Here is a 22,650-nt window from a genome sequence, read left to right on the forward strand (position 1 = left end):
TAAACAATAGATTTTTTGGTGTGTTCCGGGTGGAAACTCTTCCATTTCAGGTAAATATGCCGGTCATTTGGTTTACGGTATATGGATGTTCGTAAAATTCTATCTTGTATATAAATTGTGGTATCCAGGAAACTGACATGGGAGGTTGACATTAAGTTAACGCTCAGCTTTTCAACCTCCCATGTCAGTTTCCTGAAGCTCAGCTAAGCACGCTTTTATTTGTGGTGTGGGGTCTGTAATGCCAGGTTTGAATGATAAATCGTGTCATCAGCATAGCAATGATCTGTCAAGCCATGTTTTTGTATGATTTTTTCCAAGTGGCAGCATGTACTGTATATGGTGAACAGAAAAGGGGATAGTATCACGCCCTGGGGTACACCATATTTTAGTAGTTGGGGTTGGGGGCCCCAAGGCTACCCTCTGTGTTCTGCCAGACAGGAAGGAGTTGAACCACTGGAAAACTAGCCATCTATGCCAGAGAACTCTTGTAGCCTGTTAAGCAAGATTTCATGATCAACGGTGTCAAAAGCTGCTGAGAGGTCAAGCAAAATCAGGATCGTTCCTGTCCACAAGAGCGCGATCAGGAGGTGCGCGCAGGCCAGGGCAGCACATCAAAATGAAAGTAGGGCGCTGCGGGGAACCGAAGGATCGCTTTGTGACAGCACAGATACAGGACGTCTGCAGGGGGCTGGTAGAAGCCCCAGGTAAGTTAAACTTTTTTTTTTTTAATAGTTTAGATTCACTTTAAGGGCTGGTTTATATGGCAAGATCTTTTTCTAAGTGCTTGTGATTTTAAAAGCGCTTGCTAATGTAATGCTATGTGTTCTCACTTGAGCGATGTGGTTTTATTAAAAAAAAATAAAAAAAAAATTCAACCATAGCATTGCATTAGCAAGAGCTTTTCAAATAGCTAGCGCTTGAAAAGCTCTTACAGCGTTAACCAAGTGTATACAGAGGTCTGGAAGGTGGCTATATAAGCAGGGTTAAGCACCACTGTGAAAAGCTTGACAATTAATCTCAGACATCTAGTTACAAGTGGTCCAGAGTCATGGAGATTTTCAGACATCTGTTACAGACCAAAACTTTATTTTTTCTTTTTTTGAAACATAATGTAGCTTACCAATAAGAGACTGGACCGTGGGAAGCTCTCCTAGATCCCCCAGAAGCTCATGTATTGGATCCTTGTGGTCAGGGGCAATGACATCTTGGTGTTCCAGTAACAGCTGGCAATATAAAATAAAAAAATAGATTCACATGACATTGAACAACAGCAACCAGATACTGAACACAGCTTAATTCAGGTGATCAGCACATTGTTCATTTCTCACCTTGTGGGTATCAATTAGCTCACCAACAGTGATGTAGATAACTGGTTTCATGGTACTGACCATCTCCGAATACTCATCTATATTAAATCTGTGTTCTGGCTCTGTGACATTACAGGCATTGTGGATAAACTTCCTAAAAAAGGAAAGAATTTCAGAAAAGGAGCCATCAGCTTTATTTGTGGCATCAGTAATATTGTCAGCAAATGGTTCATGAGGACAGAGGCTGACCTGAATTTGAAGTGCGTCTCTTCCAGATATTTGTTGACCAGGCCCAGATGGGACTCTTCAAACATCTTATTGGCAGCTGCATGTTGCAGGACCTTGGCAATGGATCCAAGAGTCCTCCTTTGATCTGGATGTATATTTCCTCCCACTGCAATGTCCACAATATCAAACGCATCTGGGGCCACCACAGCTGGATTCATAAAGCGGTAATAGAGCAAGTTTCCCACAATCTATATAAAGGTAAAACATTTTCTTAAAATAAAATGTCCTTTATCATAGGTTTATAATAAGTTATGTTACAAGGTGTAAGGAATTATTTGGTGTATTCTAAAAAATAATAATTGGTGTTGATTGTATGCTATAAAGCCATGTAAGCCCCTTTAACAACATTTAAAGATTCTGCAGATTTAACTGACAGCACAAAATATAGGGGTTTCCAAAAATAAAAATCACTTCAATATAAATCAATGTAAAAACATTTTTATTGCACCTTTCACTTGAGTATACAAAATATTTCCATTCATAAAGAAAAACAAAACACTTTGCTAACTTTAGCACAATAATAATGCCTGACACCCATTTCGTGGCCTTGACCAATCTTCCTCAGAGGCTCAACGAGAATGTTTACAACTCCTTATACATGTTTTCCCCAGCATACCTAATGCAGTAAGGAGACATTGAGCAAGACTCCTTAACACTGCTACTACCAACTGAGCACACCCTAGTAGCTGCAGCTCTGGCGGTTTCAGTACGCCAGGAGAAAAGTGCGATATAAATGTTCCGTGTCTTGTCTTGCCAAAGTGGGATATTTATTGTCTGCATATGATGGGGAAGCAGAAGTGCATAAATCTTGACAACTGTCAGAAATTTCATAAAATTTTAAATGTCTGGACAAAGGTGTGCTCATAAGGGCAAAAGTGGAATCTGTGCCAGAAGTCCATGAACTATGGAAGATGCAGAAAAGGAGGAATAAAAACAAACCAAAAAACAAACAAAAGCACAGAACATTTATATCGCGCTTTTTTCCTGGTGGACCCAAAGCGCCAGAGCTGCAGCCACTCGGACGTGCTGTATAGGCAGTAGCAGTATTAGGGAGACTTGCCCCAGGTCTCCTACTGAATAGGTGCTGGCTTACTGAACATGCAGAGCCGAGATTCGAACCCAGGTCTCCTGGTGTCAGAGGCAGAGCCCCTAATAATTACACTATCCAGCCAAAAAACAAAAGTGATGAAGGGAGAGAAAGTGAGGAGGGGGGGTGGGGAGGAAGAATGAGAAAGAGGGAGGGGGGAGGAGAGAGAGTGTCACAGATAAAAAAAAAACAATCAACAGCACAGAAAGAAAGCACAAAGTATCATGGAGAGAGTGTAAAATGTAATTAGAATGTGCTAAAGAACAAAATTTACTTTACTGTAGGTACAGTTAGAATTATTACTTTTTCTTGTACTTGAAAACAGTTATCCTGCTGGAAACGTCATCATATATACTAAACGCCAGTTAAAATAAAAGGAAAACATTTAATTTGAATAAGTTTGTCGCTGGCACATAATAGAGTTCTGGTAAATGATTAATCTAACATCTCGCAACCAAAACTGGAACTTGCCAGTGGCTTCAAGTTTGTTCAAACTTAGTAGTGTATGACCGGGATCATGAAGGGAGGGGCCTGGTATACATACGAGAACTTTGTGTATCATGAGATATACTGTTCAATAGAGTTCAACTTGAGGCCTTTTATATTTGATAAAGGTCTTACAGTACCAGTCAGTGGCTCTTTTGCAGGGCAAAAAGAAGCAGGAAAAGAGGACAGCCTTGACAAGTGCCCCTTGGTATACAAAAAGGAGAGCAGGTACACAAACACACACATTCCGTATGCACTATTCTGCTAGAGGAAAATCTGCTGGCATGGTACCCAGAATGTATGCATATGGCACCCACAGGAGGTCAGCAAAGATACAGTGGCTTGCAAAAGTATTTGGCCCCCTTGAAATTTTCCACATTTTGTCACATTACTGCCACAAACATGAATCAATTTTCTTGGAATTTCACATGAAAGACCAACACAAAGCGGTGTACACATGAGAAGTGGAACTAAAAAAAACATATATTATTCCAAACTTTTTTTTTACAAATAAATAACTGCAAACTGGGGTGTGCATAATTATTCAGCCCCCTTTGGTCTGAGTGCAGTCAGTTGCCCATAGACATTGCCTGATGAGTGCTAATGAGTAAATAGAGTGCACCTGTGTGTATTCTAATGTCAGTACAAATACAGCTGCTCTGTGATGGCCTCAGAGGTTGTCTAAGAGAATATTGGGAGCAACAACACCATAAAGACCAAAGAACACACCAGACAGGTCAGGGATAAAGTTATTGAGAAATTTAAAGCAGGCTTAGGCTGCAAAAAGATTTCCAAAGCCTTGAACATCCCACGGAGCACTGTTCAAGCGATCATTCAGAAATGGAAGGAGTATGGCACAACTGTAAACCTACCAAGACAAGGCCGTCCACCTAAACTCACAGGCTGAAGAAGGAGAGCGCTGATCAGAAATGCAATCAAGAGGCCCATGGTGACTCTGGATGAGCTGCAGAGATCTACAGCTCAGGTGGAGGAATCTGTCCATAGGACAACTATTAGTCGTGCACTGCACAAAGTTGGCCTTCATGGAAGAGTGGCAAAAAGAAAGCCATTGTTAACAGAAAAGCATAAGTCCCATTTGCAGTTTGCCACAAGCCATGTAGGGGACACAGCAAACATGTGGAAGAAGGCTCTCTGGCCAGATGAGACCAAAATGGAACTTTTTGGCCAAAATGCAAAACGGTATGTGTGGCGGAAAACTAACACTGCACATCACTCTGAACACACCACCCCCACTGTCAAATATGGTGGTGGCGACATCATGCTTTGGGGGTGCTTCTCTTCAGCAAGAACAGGGAAGCTGGTCAGAGTTGATGGGAAGGTGGATGGAGCCAAATACACAGGGCTGTGGAGTCGGAGTCGTGGAGTCGGGCAATTTTGGGTGCCTGGAGTCGGAGTCTGGAAAAAATGCACCGACTCCGACTCCTAATGAATTTGTAACTGTAATTAAAATATAAAATATGATAAAATGTTTTATTTTTTTAGATAATAGTCATAAAAAATAATGTATATATACAGTATATATATACAGTAATAGCTGTGCTTAGTCCACAAAAATGAAATAAACTAATCAAAATTAGTTACTTGTGCTGCTTCAATAAAGCAGTCCCCGTATTTTTAAGGTCAGATATACATATCGGATTGTGACTGTATATATGATGTGTACACAAGAATCTCTTATATATACTAAATAACATCTATGCTGTAAGAATAAAGCCTGATGTGTAGCTGTGTCACTAATAGAGATGGTCAACGAGATGGAAATAATTCTGCATTGATGCTGATTTATGCAAATGTATGCACTCCCTTTGCTGATGAAATCAAATAATTTGATATGTTAAAATTTGGTTTGGTGACTACAAATTAAAGGGTAACTGAGACGGATGAAAAGTAAAGTTTTATACATTCCTGGGGCTTCCTCCAGCTCCCTTCAGGCTAATCAGTCTCTCGCTGTCCTCCACCACCCGGATCTTCTGCTATGAATCCTGGTAATTCAGCCAGTCAGCGCTGTCCGGCCGCATGCCGCTCCCACAGCCAGGAAAATTCTGCACTTGCGCAATAGTGCTGCACAGGTGTAGTATGCTCCTGGTGGCGGAGTGTGTGCATGCGCACTACGCCAGACTGGCTCAAGTACCTCAACTCATAGCAGAAGATCCAGGTGGTGTAGGAAGACAACGAGGGACTGATTATCCTGAAGGTGGCTGGAGGAAGCCCCAGCTATGTATAAAACTTTAATTTCATGTGTCCCAGGTTTACTTTGTTACACAGTAGTACTATACTCTACATATGCACTCCCCACAGAGCTGCAGGGAATCCACTGAGAATGCTGTGCACATTGAACACAGAGGTGTTGTCTTTTACAATCTCCTCATTCCCCTGCAGAGTACCTGCACATCACTCTTACATGTACCCACACTTACATTGCCTAGGGCCTGATAGATGTTCTTTGTTCCGGTTTGTACCTTTTACAAGTACTCTTACCAAGAACTAGTTTTAGTCTAAAGGGAATAAATATAGTAGTCTACATATCCTTCTCACTTCAGTTGTCTTGTAAAATTCCTAAGCGTTGGCAGTTAAGAGACAAATTTCATGTTACATACTTTTAATCAACAAAATTGTAATATGCAAATTAGAGGAGTCGGAGGAATCCTAAACTGAGGAGTCGGAGTCGGTGGATTTTTGGACCGACTCCACAGCCCTGCAAATACAGGGCAATCTTGGAAGAAAACCTCTTGGAGTCTGCAAGACTTGAGACTGGATGGAGGTTCACCTTCCAGCAGGACAACGACCCTAAACATAAAGCCAGAGCAACAATGGAATGGTTTAAAACAAAACATATGCATGTGTTAGAATGGCCCACTCAAAGTCCAGATCGAAATCCAATTGAGAATCTGTGGCAAGATCTGAAAACTGCTGTTCACAAACGCTGTCCATCTAATCTGACTGAGCTGGAGCTGTTTTGCAAAGAAGAATGGGCAAGGATTTCAGTCTGTAGATGTGCAAAGCTGGTAGAGACCTACCCAAAAAGACTGGCAGCTGTAATTGCAGCAAAAGGTGGTTCTACAAAGTATTGACTCAGGGGGCCGAATAATTACGCACACCCCACTTTGCAGTTATTTATTTGTAAAAAATGTTTGGAATCATGTACGATTTTCGTTCCACTTCACGTGTACACCACTTTGTATTGGTCTTTCATGTGGAGTTCCAATAAAATGGATTCATGTTTGTGGCAGTAATTTGACAAAATGTGGAAATCTTCAAGGGGGCCAAATACTTTTGCAAGCCACTATGGCCTCAATTCACTAACCTTTATCAAACACTTTATCAAATGTTTGATAATTTACCTCATGTGTAAAATCTAATTTTTAATTGACTAAGGTGTTATATATTTATCGAATGTTTTATCGATAAAACGTTCAGTGAATCTATAACACCTTAGTGAATTCAAAATTAGATTTTACCCATGAGGTAAATTATCAAGCGTTTGATAAAGTGTTTGATAAAGCTTAGTGAATTGAGGCCTATATGTCAATACTATTTCTGCAATAGGACTCCTTATAAAAAAATAAAATAAAAAAAACACCACAAAAAACATACATCCAAGCCTATCATTCGTGACTGCTACCATGGTGAATAGAACTGGACTGTCTTCAATAAATTATGGTTCTACAGTCATCCCAATTCACATGCACACCTTCACGTCAACGTACCTTGTGTATGTCATCTTCTCTGGTCTTGGGAAACTTCTGACTAAGAGAATGTTTTAGGACTTTTCCTATATAGCGCATTCCATAGCTGAAATATAGAAATAAGAGATTTACTCAACAGCCAGGAAGCTAAATTGGAGCTTAGTTTATACAAAAATTTACCAATATCCTTCACATAGCTCTAAGAAGAATGAGAAAGAGAAGAACCGAGAGCCCAATATGGTGTAGTATGTCAAGGCAAATGGATAATTAGAATGAGTATAAATTGAATACTCACAAACCAGGGTTACCTCCAGGTAACCACTGTATAGGCAGGTGAGGAGATTAGCCTGTCCCCACTCAGGATTAAGAAGTCGCTCTCTGTAGGCTTGAAGACAAGACGGGGTATCCCCCTCCACCAAAGGTGGATACAAAAGTGTTATAATAGAGAACAGAGGCGCCAAAAGGATAAAAACAGTATTTAAAAGTTTTAAAATTTTGCTTAGGAGGCAGTGGTGGACTTACCTCCCATAAGCAGACACAACAAACTGTGTATTCACAAACGGGATATTTATTGGTATGCTCCAAAAATAGATCGCAATGCGTTTCGCAGGTCAAACCCGCTTCATCAGGCAAATACAGGAAGGAGCACACAACAGCAGTATGTCTAGGTAGCACCTGGCGCCTCGGCCACCTGGCGCCTCGACCGAATACTGTTTTTATCCTTTTGGCGCCTCTGTTCTCCATTATAACACTAAGAAAAATGTTTAAGTTAACCCCAACAAAGCAAAATGTATTTGCAATAGTAAGACATTTTGCCAAGGTATTAAAAATGTGCTCATCAGTAATGCAAATGTAGAAGCAGTAGAGAGTATTGTACCATGTTAGCCATCAGTAAAAGCAAAATTCAAAACTTCTTCCCAGTAATGCAAATAAAATAAATAATTTGATTTAACACTAGCTTCTTCTGGTTCTGCTACTGCTCTCCTGCCTCACTCTGCTACTGCTAAGCACTCCAAAGGAAATGTTTAGATGATTAAATGGGTGACTAGGAATCACCTCAGTGCTCTAAGTACACAGGCGGCCATTCTACCCAGATAGGTGTTCCCCAGCCACCGCTGAACCCTAATTTGTTTTCATGGTCAAGAACTAATTTTAGAGTTGGTGGCAGATTGTATATGGAAAGCACTGAGCATTTGGATGCCTAGTTATATATTGGGAGTAATTAAAGCGGAATATAACCCTGCATTTCAACTTTGCTCTAAAACAGTGTTTTTCAACCAGTGTTCCGCGGCACACTACTGTGCCGCGGAACGTTGCCTGGTGTGCCGTCCTCTTCTCCCCCTCCCGCCCATCCCCGCGGCCGCCGCTATTACCTTAGCAGCGGCCGCTCTCCCCTCTCCAGCGCATGTGTTTATTCTAGCAGCGTATCTCCGGCTGCTCTGTGTGATGCGGAAGGAGGCAGGGCTCGGTTACCATAGTAACGGCGATACACATCGCTGTTACAGGAAGCCGCTGCCCTGCTTCCTTCCGCATCACACAGAGCAGCCGGAGATACGCTGCTAGAATGAACACATGCGCTGGAGAGGGGAGAGCGGCCGCTGCTAAGGTAATAACAGCGGCGGCCGCGGGGACGGGCGGGAGGGCACTATACTGGGGCACTATACTAGCTATACTGGGGCACTATACTGACTATACTGGGGGGCCTACTGGGGCACTATACTAGCTATACTGGGGGGCTATACTGGGGCACTATACTAGCGCACTATGCTGGCTATACTGGGGCACTATTCTGGCTATACTGGGACACTATACTGGCTATACTGGTGCACTATACTGCCTATACTGGGGCACTATACTAGCTATACTGGGGCACTATGCTGGCTATACTGGGGCACTATACTAGCTATACTGGGGCACTATACTAGCTATACTGGGGCACTATACTAGCTATACTGGGGGGCTATACTGGGGAACTATGCTGGCTATACTGGGGCACTATACTGGCTATACTGGGGCACTATACTGGCTATACTGGGGCACTATACTGGCTATACTGGGGCACTATACTGGCTATAATGGGGCACTATACTGGCTATAATGGGGCACTATACTGGCTATAATGGGGCACTATACTGGCTATAATGGGGCACTATACTGGCTATAATGGGGCACTATACTAGCTATACTGGGGTGCTATACTGTGGCACTATACTAGCTATACTGGGGGGCTATACTAGCTATATTGGGGCACTATACTAGCTATACTGGGGGGCTATACTGGGGAACTATGCTGGCTATACTGGGGCACTATACTGGGGCACTATACTGGCTATACTGGGGCACTATACTGGCTATAATGGGGCACTATACTAGCTATACTGGGGTGCTATACTGTGGCACTATACTAGCTATACTGGGGGGGCTATACTGGGGCAGTATACTGGCTATACTGGGGCACTACACTGGGACACTATACTAGCTATACTGAGGCAACTAAACTCCCTACACTGGGGCAACTATGCTAGCTATGCAGCCGCACCCCAGCCCCCCCCCCCCCCCAATACCTGCTGCGCACGGCACTGTCCACTAGGTCGCGCAAACAACCGCCCCCCCCCCGGCGTTCCCTGGAGAAAAATTTGGTCTGACAGTGTTCCCCGGGCCGGAAAAGGTTGGGAACCACTGCTCTAAAACATTATTTACAGCATATTATATGCAACCAGCATTTTTTTTTTTTTTACTAGACTAGCATTGGAAGGGTTAAACACAGAGGTTTAAAGTTCCTTGGAGAGATATGCAGAAGTTCAGATGGATACATTTAACTAAATAGAATGTAACAAGTGATAAATGTTACACACTCTTTGGCTGTCCTCCAGCTCCTTCTCAGTCAGAGAGTGAGTCACATGCCACACTTAGATACATTTATGTAAACAAAATGCATCTATGTCAGCTTCGGATGCGTCTGCAGTTCTGTCCAGGAACTTTAAAGCTCTGTGTAACCCTTCCAATGCTGGTCTAGTAAAAAAAAAAAAAAATGTAGGTTGCATATAATATACTGTAAATAATGTTTTAGAGCAAAGTTGAAATGCAGGGTTATATTCCGCTTTAAAGAGACTGAAGTCTCAAAAAAAAAAAAAAAAAAAGTCTTTATGTCATAAATATGTTTAATACTTTATCCCTAACTAAACCACTGCATCCCCGCCGCTGTAAACTATCTAAATCCCTCCCCAACTCCCCCCTCCCTCTCCCCCGCAAAATCCACGACTTTCTTGGTCGTGGATTTTGCTGCCCTGTGCACTTCCGTGTGAGGCAGGGCTATGAGCTGCACCCCTGCCTCACACACGTTTGTCAGCGGCGGATCTCCGCCTCTCCCCGCCCCTCTCAGCGAAGGAAGACTGAGAGGGGTGGGGGAGAGGCGGAGATCCGCCGCTGACAGATGCGTGTGAGGCAGGGCTGCAGCTCATAGCCCTGCCTCACAGGGAAGCGCTCCCCCGTAGTGTGCCCCGGGGAGTTTGGGGGGATTTAGATAGTTTACAGCAGCGGGGAAGCGGCAGGTTAGTTAGGGATAAAGTATTAAACATATTTATGACATAAAAATATATATATTTTTTTTTAGAGACTGCAGAGTCTCTTTGAGCATTTCATGCGATTCTGGAGTGTTCAGTAGGATCAGAGGAGCAGTACCAGAGCGGGCAAGTGGCTGGTGTACAGAAATGGGGCTTCTGTGCATATAGTGGAAACTAACACAGTCATTCAACTCTAAAAAGCAAAATCAACAATACAATATATTATGAAGTGGATGGTATGTGTGTAGGTGCAGATTTCTCATCATTGCAATTACACTGCTCTATCAGCAGAAAATGAAAATATTCTGTGCATGCTCTACTTCTCAGAAGCATTACTTACGGGATCTGATCAACGTTGGCAAAAATGGTGGAGAAAAACTTGTCAGTCACAGCTATAAGGTTACGTATGGAAATATCGAGACGTCTTTGTACCTCTGGATGGGTGAGAGCCTGCTCAGGGGTGACTTCATATGGAAGCATGCTGAAATAAAGTGAAGGCAGTTCATTTCACAGCGACAGAGAGGGAAAAATATTACCAAAGTTTTGCATAATTTTTCCTATATTCCCTTGCAAAGAGGAGATATATCACACCTTTTCTTGCCTGTCTGGGTCTCCACCTGATTGATCCAGCTCTTATAAATATCCACTGGACTGATGCGGATGTTTATGGCTTTGTCCTGCAGAACCTCCTTCACCACAGTGCCCAGAATCTGGCGCAGAGCATTCTGACCACGAGCACTGCGATAAAATCTCACCAGTAAACGTATGACTGTTGCATTGCCTGTGATGATATCTTGTATTTTGTCCACATTGGATCTGTAAGGACAGACAGATAGAATAGAAAAAGCAAATTATAGCACCAATCCATCACTTTTCTGTTGTCGAAGGTTGCCGGGTAAAGTCAGTCATTTACAGACTTTTGTAACATGAACACTGCAGCAATTCCTTGCCATTCCTTCCTTTGCTTGTGCCCTATGCTAATGTTTATTCTTGCAGAAGCAGAGACTGAAGTACATCATAATAATAAGTCAGCTGTTGGCAAGAGGATATAGGACTGCAACCACCAGAGTCCATAAAACTACAGGCAATAAAATTCCAGGACAATTCTAAAATATATCCTGAGGGAGAAGAGGTAATATTCACTTCCCCCAAAAAAGCAGTTCATTTTCTTTTCTTCCAAGTCTGTTGTATCTGAAGTTGCTGTTCTGGTGATAAGAATCTCCAAAGCTGCCAGCCCCACCCCATCTCCAAAGCTGCCAGCCCCACTCCAACTTATGGGGTTACTTTGACTAACAACGCTGCCATCTAATCTGCACAACAGTGACATTTCTGGATGGGGATACTCATTACAGGCCATGGAGAGAGGGGCTGCCCAGTGGTGTACCTACCATAGGGCTGCAGGTGCTCACAGCCATGGCCACCGTTGCCACTGTGATGTTCAGCCACGGTGTTCTTCCACCTAGGACCTTTTCTTATAGTTTGGGCAATATTCGGGAAAATAGCAGCAGGCAGTGCATGGGACTGTACTACTTCCTGCACTAGATGTAGCACTCCTCCCCCTTCCTGTCCCAGGGTCAGTGTGCTTCCTTGCTCTCCGCCTGCAGTGAGTAAATGTGCAGAGCATCAGGGTGAGTAGAGAGAACAGATTGCTGTGTTGCAGCTGGGACATTAGCAAGGAGAGGTGGCAGGATGTGTTTAGTGCTTCAGAAGTTGCCTGTCATTAGTAGCCATGTGCACTGGCTGCTGTAATACCAGAGTGCCCTGGACTACTGGTTATGTCTCCTAATCAGAGTAATTAATCAATAATGTAGGGCAGTCTGTTGTTGCAGAAGCCAGTAATACAGGTGCTGGCAGCCAACTTCTGTAGTGAGCAGATAAGCAAGCTCCAGGCAATTTGAATTAACTTGATTGCAGGTAATCATCTCTTTTCCCAGCTGTCCTTCCTACTCTGTTATCTTCCCCCCCCCCCCCCCCTATGAGCCTTTCCTCTTCAGATTTTAGTGGCTTCTTTTAACAGCATGTCCCTGCCAAACGGGGCACTGGTGATGTCTGCCGTCCTGGTGAGAGGTCTTCCTGCCATTTCTTCTCTCCTACCACGCTCTGTCTTGTGCCTCTACCACTTTATCCCCCTCTCCTATGCACCCCCCATCTTTCATATGCCCCCCTTTTCTGACTATCCTCAGAGGAGCTCACAAACTAATCATACCACAGTCATAGTCTAATGTCTTACCCTATTTTTGTGCATTTATATAGCACTGACATCCTCTGCACCACAGTACAGGGTTTCATAACGGTTGGCTCCGTCCACATCCCATTGGCTCCTATTCCCCAAAATTTGCAGCGACATGCTCAACGTCCCAACCCATCAAATCATCCCTTCTTTTGGGGGGGGAGGGGAGGGAGGTGTGGGTGTGATGGTGTCTGTAAATCATCACTGGGTGTCAAATTCCCTAGGTACGCCACTGGGGGTGCCTAACGGGCACATCTGGCTATGAGGGGGGCTGCTTCATACTGGCGGCACATCTGGCTATGAGGCAGGGGATACCACCTTTTTTGGGAACCCCTGCCTCATTTATATACCTGTACATACACATACACACACACACACACACACACACACTGCTGTATCAGTGTGTGTTAAATATATTTGAACCTGCTAGGCTATACTGGGGTCACTCTCTGGCTACCAAACCTAGGGGGTACTCTCTGGATACCTACACTTCAGGGGTCACTCTCTGGTTATCTAAACTAAAACTAAACTAAGGGTGGGCTCTCTGCTAAACTTAGTGTTCCAATTCTTTCCAGGCAAAACACTGCACCACGTTTAGATGCTAAAATCTGCAAAAAAATTCAAGGAGGTTAAACAGGGTTTTTGCGTTCTACCCTTTGTAAGATAAGAACATCTTGGTGCAGGTCTGTTGGATAGCTTACTTGATCTCCTCTTGCAGGGCAGTGCGAAACAGCCTGAGCAGCAGGTAGGCTTCCCTGCGGTTGGAAGCATAGGTTGTACAGAGTGAAGGTCACGGTCTCCATGAACTTGGTGGACTTGTTTTGGGGCATCTGAAAGATCAGCTTTGCCATATATTCTGGATTTGTCTACAAAACATAAGCCAGAATCACAAACACTTGTACACCAAGCAGCCACAAAATTAAAACCGCCGACACATAAAATTAATATTGCCTATCTTTTTACAGTGATACCTGTCAGAGTCATATAATAGGTAACAAGTAAATAGTACGTTATAAAGAAGGTGTTAAATGGACAAGCATAAGTATCTGAACAATTTTGACAGGGCAAGATTGCGATGGCTAGATGACTGAGTAAGAACAGATGCAAAGACAGCAGGTTTTTGTGTATTGAGGCTGCATAGTTGAAGCCTACTGCAGAATGTGGCTATGCTGGGCACAAGGGTATTAGAACTGGACTTTGAAGCAATGGAAAAAGTGTATTGTCTGATGAATCACATTTTCTTTAAGCCCTGTACATATGCTTGATCGCCATCGGTAAAAAACATGCAATCTCTGATGGTTAGCAACGAGCGTATGACATTGGAGCATATTTTAATTCAACAATGGACGACTGGTAGGATTGTTAGTGAAAAAAACCAAAAAACAAAAAAGATAACTCGAAAGTGTAAAATTCGATACATGTGAGTACTATGGATGAATTGATCGTTTGTCATTATCCTAGCCAAAACCTAAGGCAGGACACTTATTGCAAAAAACAGTTCCTATGTGTTTTTCGTGAAAAGATTGGTGTTCGCATGCGAATATTCCAAGGCATTTTTTTACCGCTGGTGATAAGTCAACTGGAATTTGCGTGTGATGTATGAATTAATTTATGCTGCAAAAAATACGTTTTCACGCATGCGAAAAAAACCATAATTTTACAATTTTTAGCAGAATGCTTTTTTGCACATTTGCATGTACATTTAATAAATGTAAACACTGCCTTAGGGCCTGTTTCCACTTTTGTGAATCTTCTTCGATCCCCTGCATGTAAATGTGGACTGAAATCAATAGGCTGCCATCAAACTCACATGCGGGGGGGGGGGGGGGGGGGGGGGGGGGGGGGGGTCTCTCAAGACGGCGGTATGGAAGTTTCCAGATTTTAGGGCCTAAATAGGTACAATTTTTTCCACACACTTTCAGACTCGAAAAGGGGGGGTTGGGGATCCATAGCCTCCGAGGACCGGAAGAAGGATGGCGGAGGATAAAATAAGGATTATGAAGAAGATACATGGAAAGCTCTGCCAGATAGCGAAGCTAGCTCTACCAGATAGCTAGAGCTAGGGCTGTATCGGTATTTAGCCATTGTGTTTATTGGTAACCACACCAAAGAACAGGAAGGAAAAGAAATCTGTCTCACCTGTAAGAGGTAAAAGAGATTCTGATAAGCCTCAAGCTTCTGTCGCTTCTCCTTGCTCAGAGACTTTAACCCTTTCTGCTTATCAATGGCCATCAGGTCTGAAAGCTGCTCCTTGTTCTTCTTGGTCAGCTTTTTGTAGTGAGAAACGACTTCCTGGTTAAGACAACACCAAATTATTCACATACCATAGTTGAAGCAAGAGAACTACAAATTGAAGTTGCTATCCATAAAAATGTTAGAGGCCTTACTATAAAAGGTTTTCATTTGATAGGTTGACAATTGATAATGGTGTTATACATATTTTGCTGGGAAGCATTGAAGAGAATCTGTCAACTGTATTTTCATAAATTTGCACTCGTAATCTACTGTAGCATTTACTTTTACCGAATCCAGTCCTAACTTTTAGCATTCAGTTTAAAGTTGAGAAATGTCTTATGCATGGTCTGCGCGTATTATTGAGAACAAAATTGTAAAATGACAGATCGAAGGTAGCTAAAATATATGTAAGCAAAATGAAAGTTAAGGCTTTATGAAAGTGAACCAGTGTCCAACTGTTTATGGAATGAAACTCAGGCCCGGTTCATACATTCTAGGATCCCTTTCTACAACTTATTTCACCAACATGACATTATAAAATATGTTGACAACTGGCCAACGGTAATAGCTTAATGATGGAGGAAGGAGCAAGCACAATTAACCCCCTTGGCGTTATGATTCTTTCCAGATTTTAGGGTTTAGAAGCAGTGAAATTTCTTTGCACCCTTTCAGACCCTAAAACCTGGAAAAAATCATGCTGCCAGGGAGATCTGCAGCAGTTTTTCAATCATTCACCTCCCTGGCTCTGGCGCTGCAGTTACACCTTCATCCTCTGGGTGGTGCTGCAATTCTAAAGTGAAAATCCCGGCTGTCGTCATGAAGCAGGGCCCCAGAGGAAGAATGGCGGCAGACGTCGGGATCCCCCGGGATGTAATAACGCCCGCTGCACTCTATACTTTGCACACAGCCTCCTGTGGCTACCCCGAGCAGAGATCGGGATTACTGCTCCTAGCTGCGGTTTTCCGCCCCAATCCCAGCTCAGGATTACCACCAAGGAGGTTAATGACTCAGAACAGCTTAAAGGAATCGTCAGGAAGAAAAAAAAAAAAAAAAAAAAAAAGTGTTTCACTTACCTGGGGCTTCTACCAGCCCCATACAACCATCCTGTGCCCTCGTAGTCACTCACTGCTGCTCCAGTCCCCCTATGCCAGCTATTTCGTTTTTGCCGACCTTGGGGTCAGCGGGCCGCATTACTTACATTTTTACACATTTCCGCTGGTGCAGGAACATTAACGCATACATTTTTACGCATTAGTGATGCAACGCAAAACATTTACGCATTGCACCACTAACGCGTAAAAATGTATGCGTTAAAGAGAATCTGTATTGTTAAAATCGCACAAAAGTAAACATACCAGTGCGTTAGGGGACATCTCCTATTCCCCTCTGTCACCATTTCGCCGCTCTCCGCCGCATTAAAAGTGGTTAAAAACAGTTTTAAAAAGTTTGTTTATAAACAAACAAAATGGCCACCAAAACAGGAAGTAGGTTGATGTACAGTATGTCCACACATAGAAAATACATCCATACACAAGCAGGCTGTATACAGCCTTCCTTTTGAATCTCAAGAGATCATTTGTGTGTTTCTTTCCCCCCTGAGGGGGGAGTGCATAGCAGAACCACAACATTGAAGAACTTGGCAGCCTTCCAGACACAGGCTGACAAGTCTGACAAGGGAAAGATACATTGATTTATTACAGAGACTGTGATAGTACAAAGTGCTGCAGTAAGCCAGAACACATTAGAATAGCTTTTGGAACTTGTAGGATGATAAAAAACAGGATGCAATTTTTGTTACGGAGTCTCTTTAATGTTCCTGCACCCGCGCAAATGTATAAAAATGTACGCAATGCGCAAAAACGAAACTAGCTGGCGGTGGGGGACTGGAGCAGCAGTGAGTGACTACGAGGGCACAGGATGGTTGTATGGGGCTGGTAGAAGCCCCAGGTAAGTGAAACTATTTTTTTTTTTTGCCTGACAATTAATTTAAGTCTGCAATAAATGAATGGTTATAGTTGAAAAGCAAAATTCAGGATTTTAAATGTTCATTATTATGCAAGGCATGATCAGTTTTTGATTTGGGTCCACTGTCTGAACATTGTTGCACTGTGGGAAATTTCCAACTGCAGAGCAACCAGTATCTCCCTCTGTACATATGGATACAAATTGCATTGTTAAGAGGTGTGGTTATAGATAATGGCAGTTGGTGCTGTTTTTTTTTCATGTCTGCCAGTAGTAAAGATGATTACATGCAGGCTGATTTGTGGGTCAAACAATATGAACAAATTACATGGCGAATATTAATAATTTCTTGGTCTATCTTCCATTTTTTAACTTCTCACTTTGCAATGTATCGATTTATTTTTTTTCCCTTTTTGCTAAAGTTCCTCTTTAAACTTCTCAGGACCTTCTCAGGATTAGCTCACACACCTGAAGAGTGATCCTGTTCTTCACCAGTAGACCGATCTTTATGTCCATAAGGTTGAGGTCATTTTCTAGGCGTTGATTGGATCGTATTTTCTTCACTACCTCCTCCCGTAGCTTCATCACCTCCCGCTCCTCCCAGAAGTCCCTTTCACTCTGTTCCAGCAGGTGGGCAAACTTGCGCAGGATGCTGAGCGGTGGATTCTTGGCATGGACTGTGTTCAAATATAATGAGGTAAACGTTAGAGCTACTAATTAATCTTTTCAAACTACAAGCATAAAAGCCTATTTAGAGGCACAGATCTCTTTCCATTCCTGTGAAGGACCGTATTTTTCAGACTATAAAGACGCTCCTGACCATAAGACGCACCGAGGACAAAAACCAGGGGGAAAAAAAAAAATACTAAACCTGGTGCATCCATGGTGAAGGGGCACCCTGTGGATTATACCCCTTTGTACCTTATGCCCCCTGTGTCCTCCTCTGTTCCCCTTGTGTCATCCTCTGCCCTCCTCTATGCCCGTGTCCTCCATTTGTCCCCCTATGTCCGCCTCTGCATGGGCACAGTACAGGGAGTCCCCAACATTGCGGGTTGGAGGTTTATATTGGCAGGTGTTCACAAGTCAGGAACTCCCTGCATTTGGACTATAAGACTTTTTTTACCCTAATTTTGGGGGAGAAAAGGTGAGTCTTCTAGTCCAAAAAATACAGTACTTTGAGGCAGAGCTTGTTTTTATCAGTGTAAAGGTGGCGCGCCACACACACACACACACACACACGGACACACACGGACACACACACACACACACACGGGCACACACACGAGCACACACACACACACGGGCACACACACACACACACACACGGGCACACACACACACACGGGCACACACACACACACGGGCACACACACACACACACGGGCACACACACACGGACACACACACACGGACACACCAATGAAATCATCTAATTTTACGTTGATTTGCTAAAAATAATCGGTTGTACAGAAAAATACGTTTTTTTTTATTATTCATTAGAGATATCTGATTGAATTTCTCTTTTTTTCTATACAGCTCGATCAGCAGTTGTGAATTTTTCTGATACATTTTTATGAAAATTGAATGGCGTAGGGTAGATTGTCTTAATATATAGATCCAAGCAATTGTTTGAGTTTTCAATCATTTTTCAAAATGTTATAATCAATCCGAAAAAATGGATAGTAATTCTAGAATAGAAAAGTAATAAAAAAAAATAAATGTGTATGGTGTGTGCCCCCCCTTTTTAAAGGATAGATCCGGGGGAAATCAAACAAAAATCTACTTATCCCGGGCTTCCGCCAGCCCCTGACAGCTGTCCTGTGCCTTCTCCACGGCTTCGCTCCCAGACGGTGGCCTGAGATGGCATCCATTGCGCCTGACATTATCAGGAGTGTTCTGCGCAGAACTACTGACCCTGCGCAGTACACTCCAGACCACGTCAGCGCGACCCTGAGTGGCTCTCACACAGGCGCAGTAGATGCACCGGAGGGGACCTCGGGCCACTGGCACAGGATGGCTGACATAGGCTGGAGGAAGCCCCGGGTAAGTAGATTTTTCTTTTTTAATTACCTCGAACCTTCCCTTTAAGAGCTGTCCAAACGCAGATGCCCCATCATTAGTCATTTCCTGCAGCAAAAGCTTTCATATTGCGCAGGATATTCCAGCAACGCGAACGAGGAGGCTCGGGTTACCTGTTGAGCTGGCAGCCGCTTCCTCTCTTATATTCGCCGATCAGCCCCTCTCCTCAAAGCTCAATCACCTTCTTTCAGCAGCTCGTCTCACAGCAGCACGGGCGCATCTTGCGGCTGCTGTGCAGAGTCAGGAAGCAGGGCAGCAGTTCCCATGGTAACTGATGTACATCGCGGCTACAGGGAGCTGCTTTCCTGCTTCTGAACAGCAACTGCGAGACACGCCTGCGCTGCTGTGAGACGAGCTGCAGTAAAATAAGTTAACAGAAAAGATACAAAATCCAAGAATCACCTACCCAGCATCCTGTAGTCTCCTCGGGCTTTGTTGGCTCGGAAGAAAGCCTGGATTTTAACTATGCTCGCAATCTGCAATGAAAGAGAAAAAAAAAAAGCGTTACACTAGAACAGGGGTCCCCAAACATTTTTGGTCAAGGGCCGTGACAACATACTTCAGACCGCTGGGGGGCCGGAGTATAGATAAAATAATGTAGAAAAATATAACATTGAGCTTAGGTATTGTAGAAAGCACCATATCTAAGGAAAACGCGTACGTGTGTGTGTGTGTGTGTGTGTGTGTGTGTGTGTGTGTGTGTGTGTGTGTGTGTGTGTGTGTGTGTGTGTGTGTGTGTGTGTGCGCGCGCGCACAGCTGTAAAGTGACTATCAAACAGGAGGCAATACAGTTTTTAAACCAATATTTATTTGGCTTTCTTGTTCTTTTCAGAACTACTGTGCCCTTTGCAAAATATGCTACTTTTGAGAAACTTATCTGCTTATTCTCTCTGAGTTTGTTAGGGGAAAATAAGCAGTATTCACACACAGTTTAGCTAAAAACAGTTTGTTTTTATCAAGGGCTGTGGAATTGGAGACATTTTTTTGGGCCCTGGAATCGGCATTGACAAAAGTGTAAAAAAATAAGCAAGTTTAAATGCTCAATTTCACAAAAAGACAGTCATGAAGAATTACTCCTCTGCTGTAGGAATAAAGTCCAGTGCATAGGTGTGTTTCTAAAGTGAAATTCACCAACGCATCAGCACTGTCTGATGTCCTCACTGAAGTCCCCCAGACACTGATGCATACTTTTCACAGTGTGTTGAGCTGCACAATCTCAGTGTGAATTAATGGAATCAGCAATGCAGCAGCCAGCAAAGCAGGAGCCACAGGTTGTGTAGCCCCCTGCGTTGCTGGCCAACACACAAGTGTGTGCAGGCCCTAAAAAGAAGCAGTAGAGTGTTGTACCGTGTTAGCCATCAGTAAAAGCAAGGAGTTTTAAATCAGGATGATGCCATTTATTGGCTAACTTAGAGCTGAATAAACAGTGAGCTTTCGGCTTATAAAAGCCTTCATCAGACTTGTTCCTGACAAAAACTGAAAATCACAGCTTATATATACACTGACATACAGAGGAGAAACATTCTTCAGCAAACATAAATGTAATTAGATGTCTTAAAGAGGAACTCCAGTGAAAATAATGTAGTAAAAAAAGTGCTTCATTTTTTACCATAATTATGTATAAATGATTTAGTCAGTGTTTGCTCATTGTAAAATCTTTCCTCTCCCAGATTCACATTCTGACATTTATTACATGGTGACATTGTTACTGTGGGAAGGTTATTTAGCTGTTTCTAGCTGCTCTGTCTGTTAGACAGCTAATAACAGCTATTTCCTGTCTCTGAACATTGTTACATTGTGGCAGTTTGCCAGCAGTACCGCGGTATTCAGAGCCTCTTGTGGGAGGGGTTTCAGCACAAAATCAGTCACACAGCGCCCCCTGATGGTCTGTTTGTGAAAATCATTCTCTTTCTCATGTAAAATGGGGTATCAGCTACTGATTGGGAAAAAGTTCAATTCTTGGTTGGAGTTTCTCTTTAACTGTTACTTCAGTAGGCTTTCCCAGGCATCCTGGCTACATTGGCTACATTGATAAGATCAACAGTTCTCTCAACATAAAATAAAGCAGACTGATGGTGAGGTAATGGGGAGACATCTAAATTCGAGTTCAAATTGTAACTGGGCTGGTTACATGCACCATTAATTCTAAGCTAAAGAGAATTGTGGCATTTAAAACCATCTTCCCAGCACATGAAGGCAAATAAAATGAATAATGATAGTAAATACCATCTTACCAGCATATGAAACAAAAAATAAAAAGAAATGTGGCATTTAAAACTCATCGTACCAGCACAAGTTAGAGTCCTTGTTTAAACCATCTTCTACAGTTATGAAACAATGTATAAACTTTGGTTTCTTGTGTTAAGGCCCATACACATGTCGGATTTTTCTGGACGGGTCGTTTGAACGTCCCGTCGTTCAGTCGTTCGCACGCGGAATCTGACGTGTGTACGGACTATCGTTCGCGTGATAAGACTGGCGGATCACTGGAAACCTGTCTTATCACCCGAACTATAGTCTGTACACACGTCGGATTTGACGTGCGAACGACTGAACGACGGAACGTTCAAACGACGGGACGTTCGCAAAAATCCGACGTGTGTATGGGCCTTTAGTCTCATGTTTTCCAATTTTAAGCCACCCATTAAGCGTACGAGAGGAATCGGCGCAGGAGACTTGGGCGCAGGATACAGCCTGTATCCTGCTCCTGCACAAATTCCCATTGATTTTAAATACTATTCCCCCGCCAGGCCACCATGGATGGCGGGAATGAAATACTTCGGCTTCAAGCTATTGCTGGAGGCCGAATTATAGTGTTTTATAAGTAACTTCAGCTCCGTCTGACGGCGCTGAAGTTACTCACTGCTGCGCCCAAGTCTCCTGCGCTTGAATGGCAGTGTTCGCCCATTAATACATCGCCGCTCGGGAGACTGTTAGACGGCGAAACCGACGCCTAATTACCCGTACAGCGCTGCGATCTACAGCAGCGCTGTACTGGGGATAGCCGTGACACGGCTGTCCCCTCCTGTCCTGAGACACAGAGGTGATCACAGGGATTGGCTGGCGGGGGAAGGGAGGGTGGTGTATAATAGTTAAAAAAAAAAAACCACCACATTTTATTTAAAAATAACCAACCACACAAGCAAAAAACATACATACATACATCTGGGGGGTTATCAGACCCCACCAACAGAGAGCTCTGTTGGTGAGGAGAAAAGGAGGGGGGATTCACTTGTGTCATAAGTTAGTGGAAAATGACACTTTGTGAAAAAAAAACAATAATAAAAATCAATTTCCGCTAACTTGTGACAAAAAAATTAAATCATCTATGAACTCACCATACTCTTAACAGAATACCTTGGGGTGTCTTCTTTCTAAAATGGGGTCACTTGTGGGGTTCCTAAACTGCCCTGGCATTTTAGGGGCCCTAAACCGTGAGGAGTAGTCTGGAAATCAAATGCCTCAAAATGACCTGTGAAATCCTAAAGGTACTCATAGGACGTTGGGCCCCTTAGCGCATCTAGGCTGCAAAAAAGTGTCACACGTGGTATTGCCGCACTCAGGAGACGTAGTATAATTTGTTTTGGGGTGTATTTTTACACATACCCATGCTGGGTGGGAGAAATATCTCTGTAAATGGACAATTGTGTGTAAATGAATAAAAAAATTGTCATTTACAGAGATATTTCTCCCACCCAGCATGAGT

General features: G+C 43.2%; 1 protein-coding gene across 1 annotated transcript in view; it reads right to left on the reverse strand.

Moving 5' to 3' along the window:
* IQGAP3 (IQ motif containing GTPase activating protein 3) overlaps nt 1–22,650 on the reverse strand; it is a 186,238-nt gene that overhangs the window by 44,778 nt on the left and 118,810 nt on the right. Inside the window, 11 exon segments of the mRNA XM_068253575.1 lie at nt 1,121–1,223; nt 1,329–1,461; nt 1,557–1,783; nt 6,897–6,981; nt 10,779–10,919; nt 11,030–11,254; nt 13,370–13,440; nt 13,442–13,534; nt 14,808–14,960; nt 17,334–17,542; nt 19,351–19,420. Of these exon segments, the coding sequence (XP_068109676.1) occupies nt 1,121–1,223; nt 1,329–1,461; nt 1,557–1,783; nt 6,897–6,981; nt 10,779–10,919; nt 11,030–11,254; nt 13,370–13,440; nt 13,442–13,534; nt 14,808–14,960; nt 17,334–17,542; nt 19,351–19,420 (1,510 nt within the window).

The sequence above is a fragment of the Hyperolius riggenbachi genome, chromosome 9 (assembly GCF_040937935.1).
Source record: "Hyperolius riggenbachi isolate aHypRig1 chromosome 9, aHypRig1.pri, whole genome shotgun sequence".
NCBI classification, from domain to species: Eukaryota; Metazoa; Chordata; class Amphibia; order Anura; family Hyperoliidae; genus Hyperolius; species Hyperolius riggenbachi.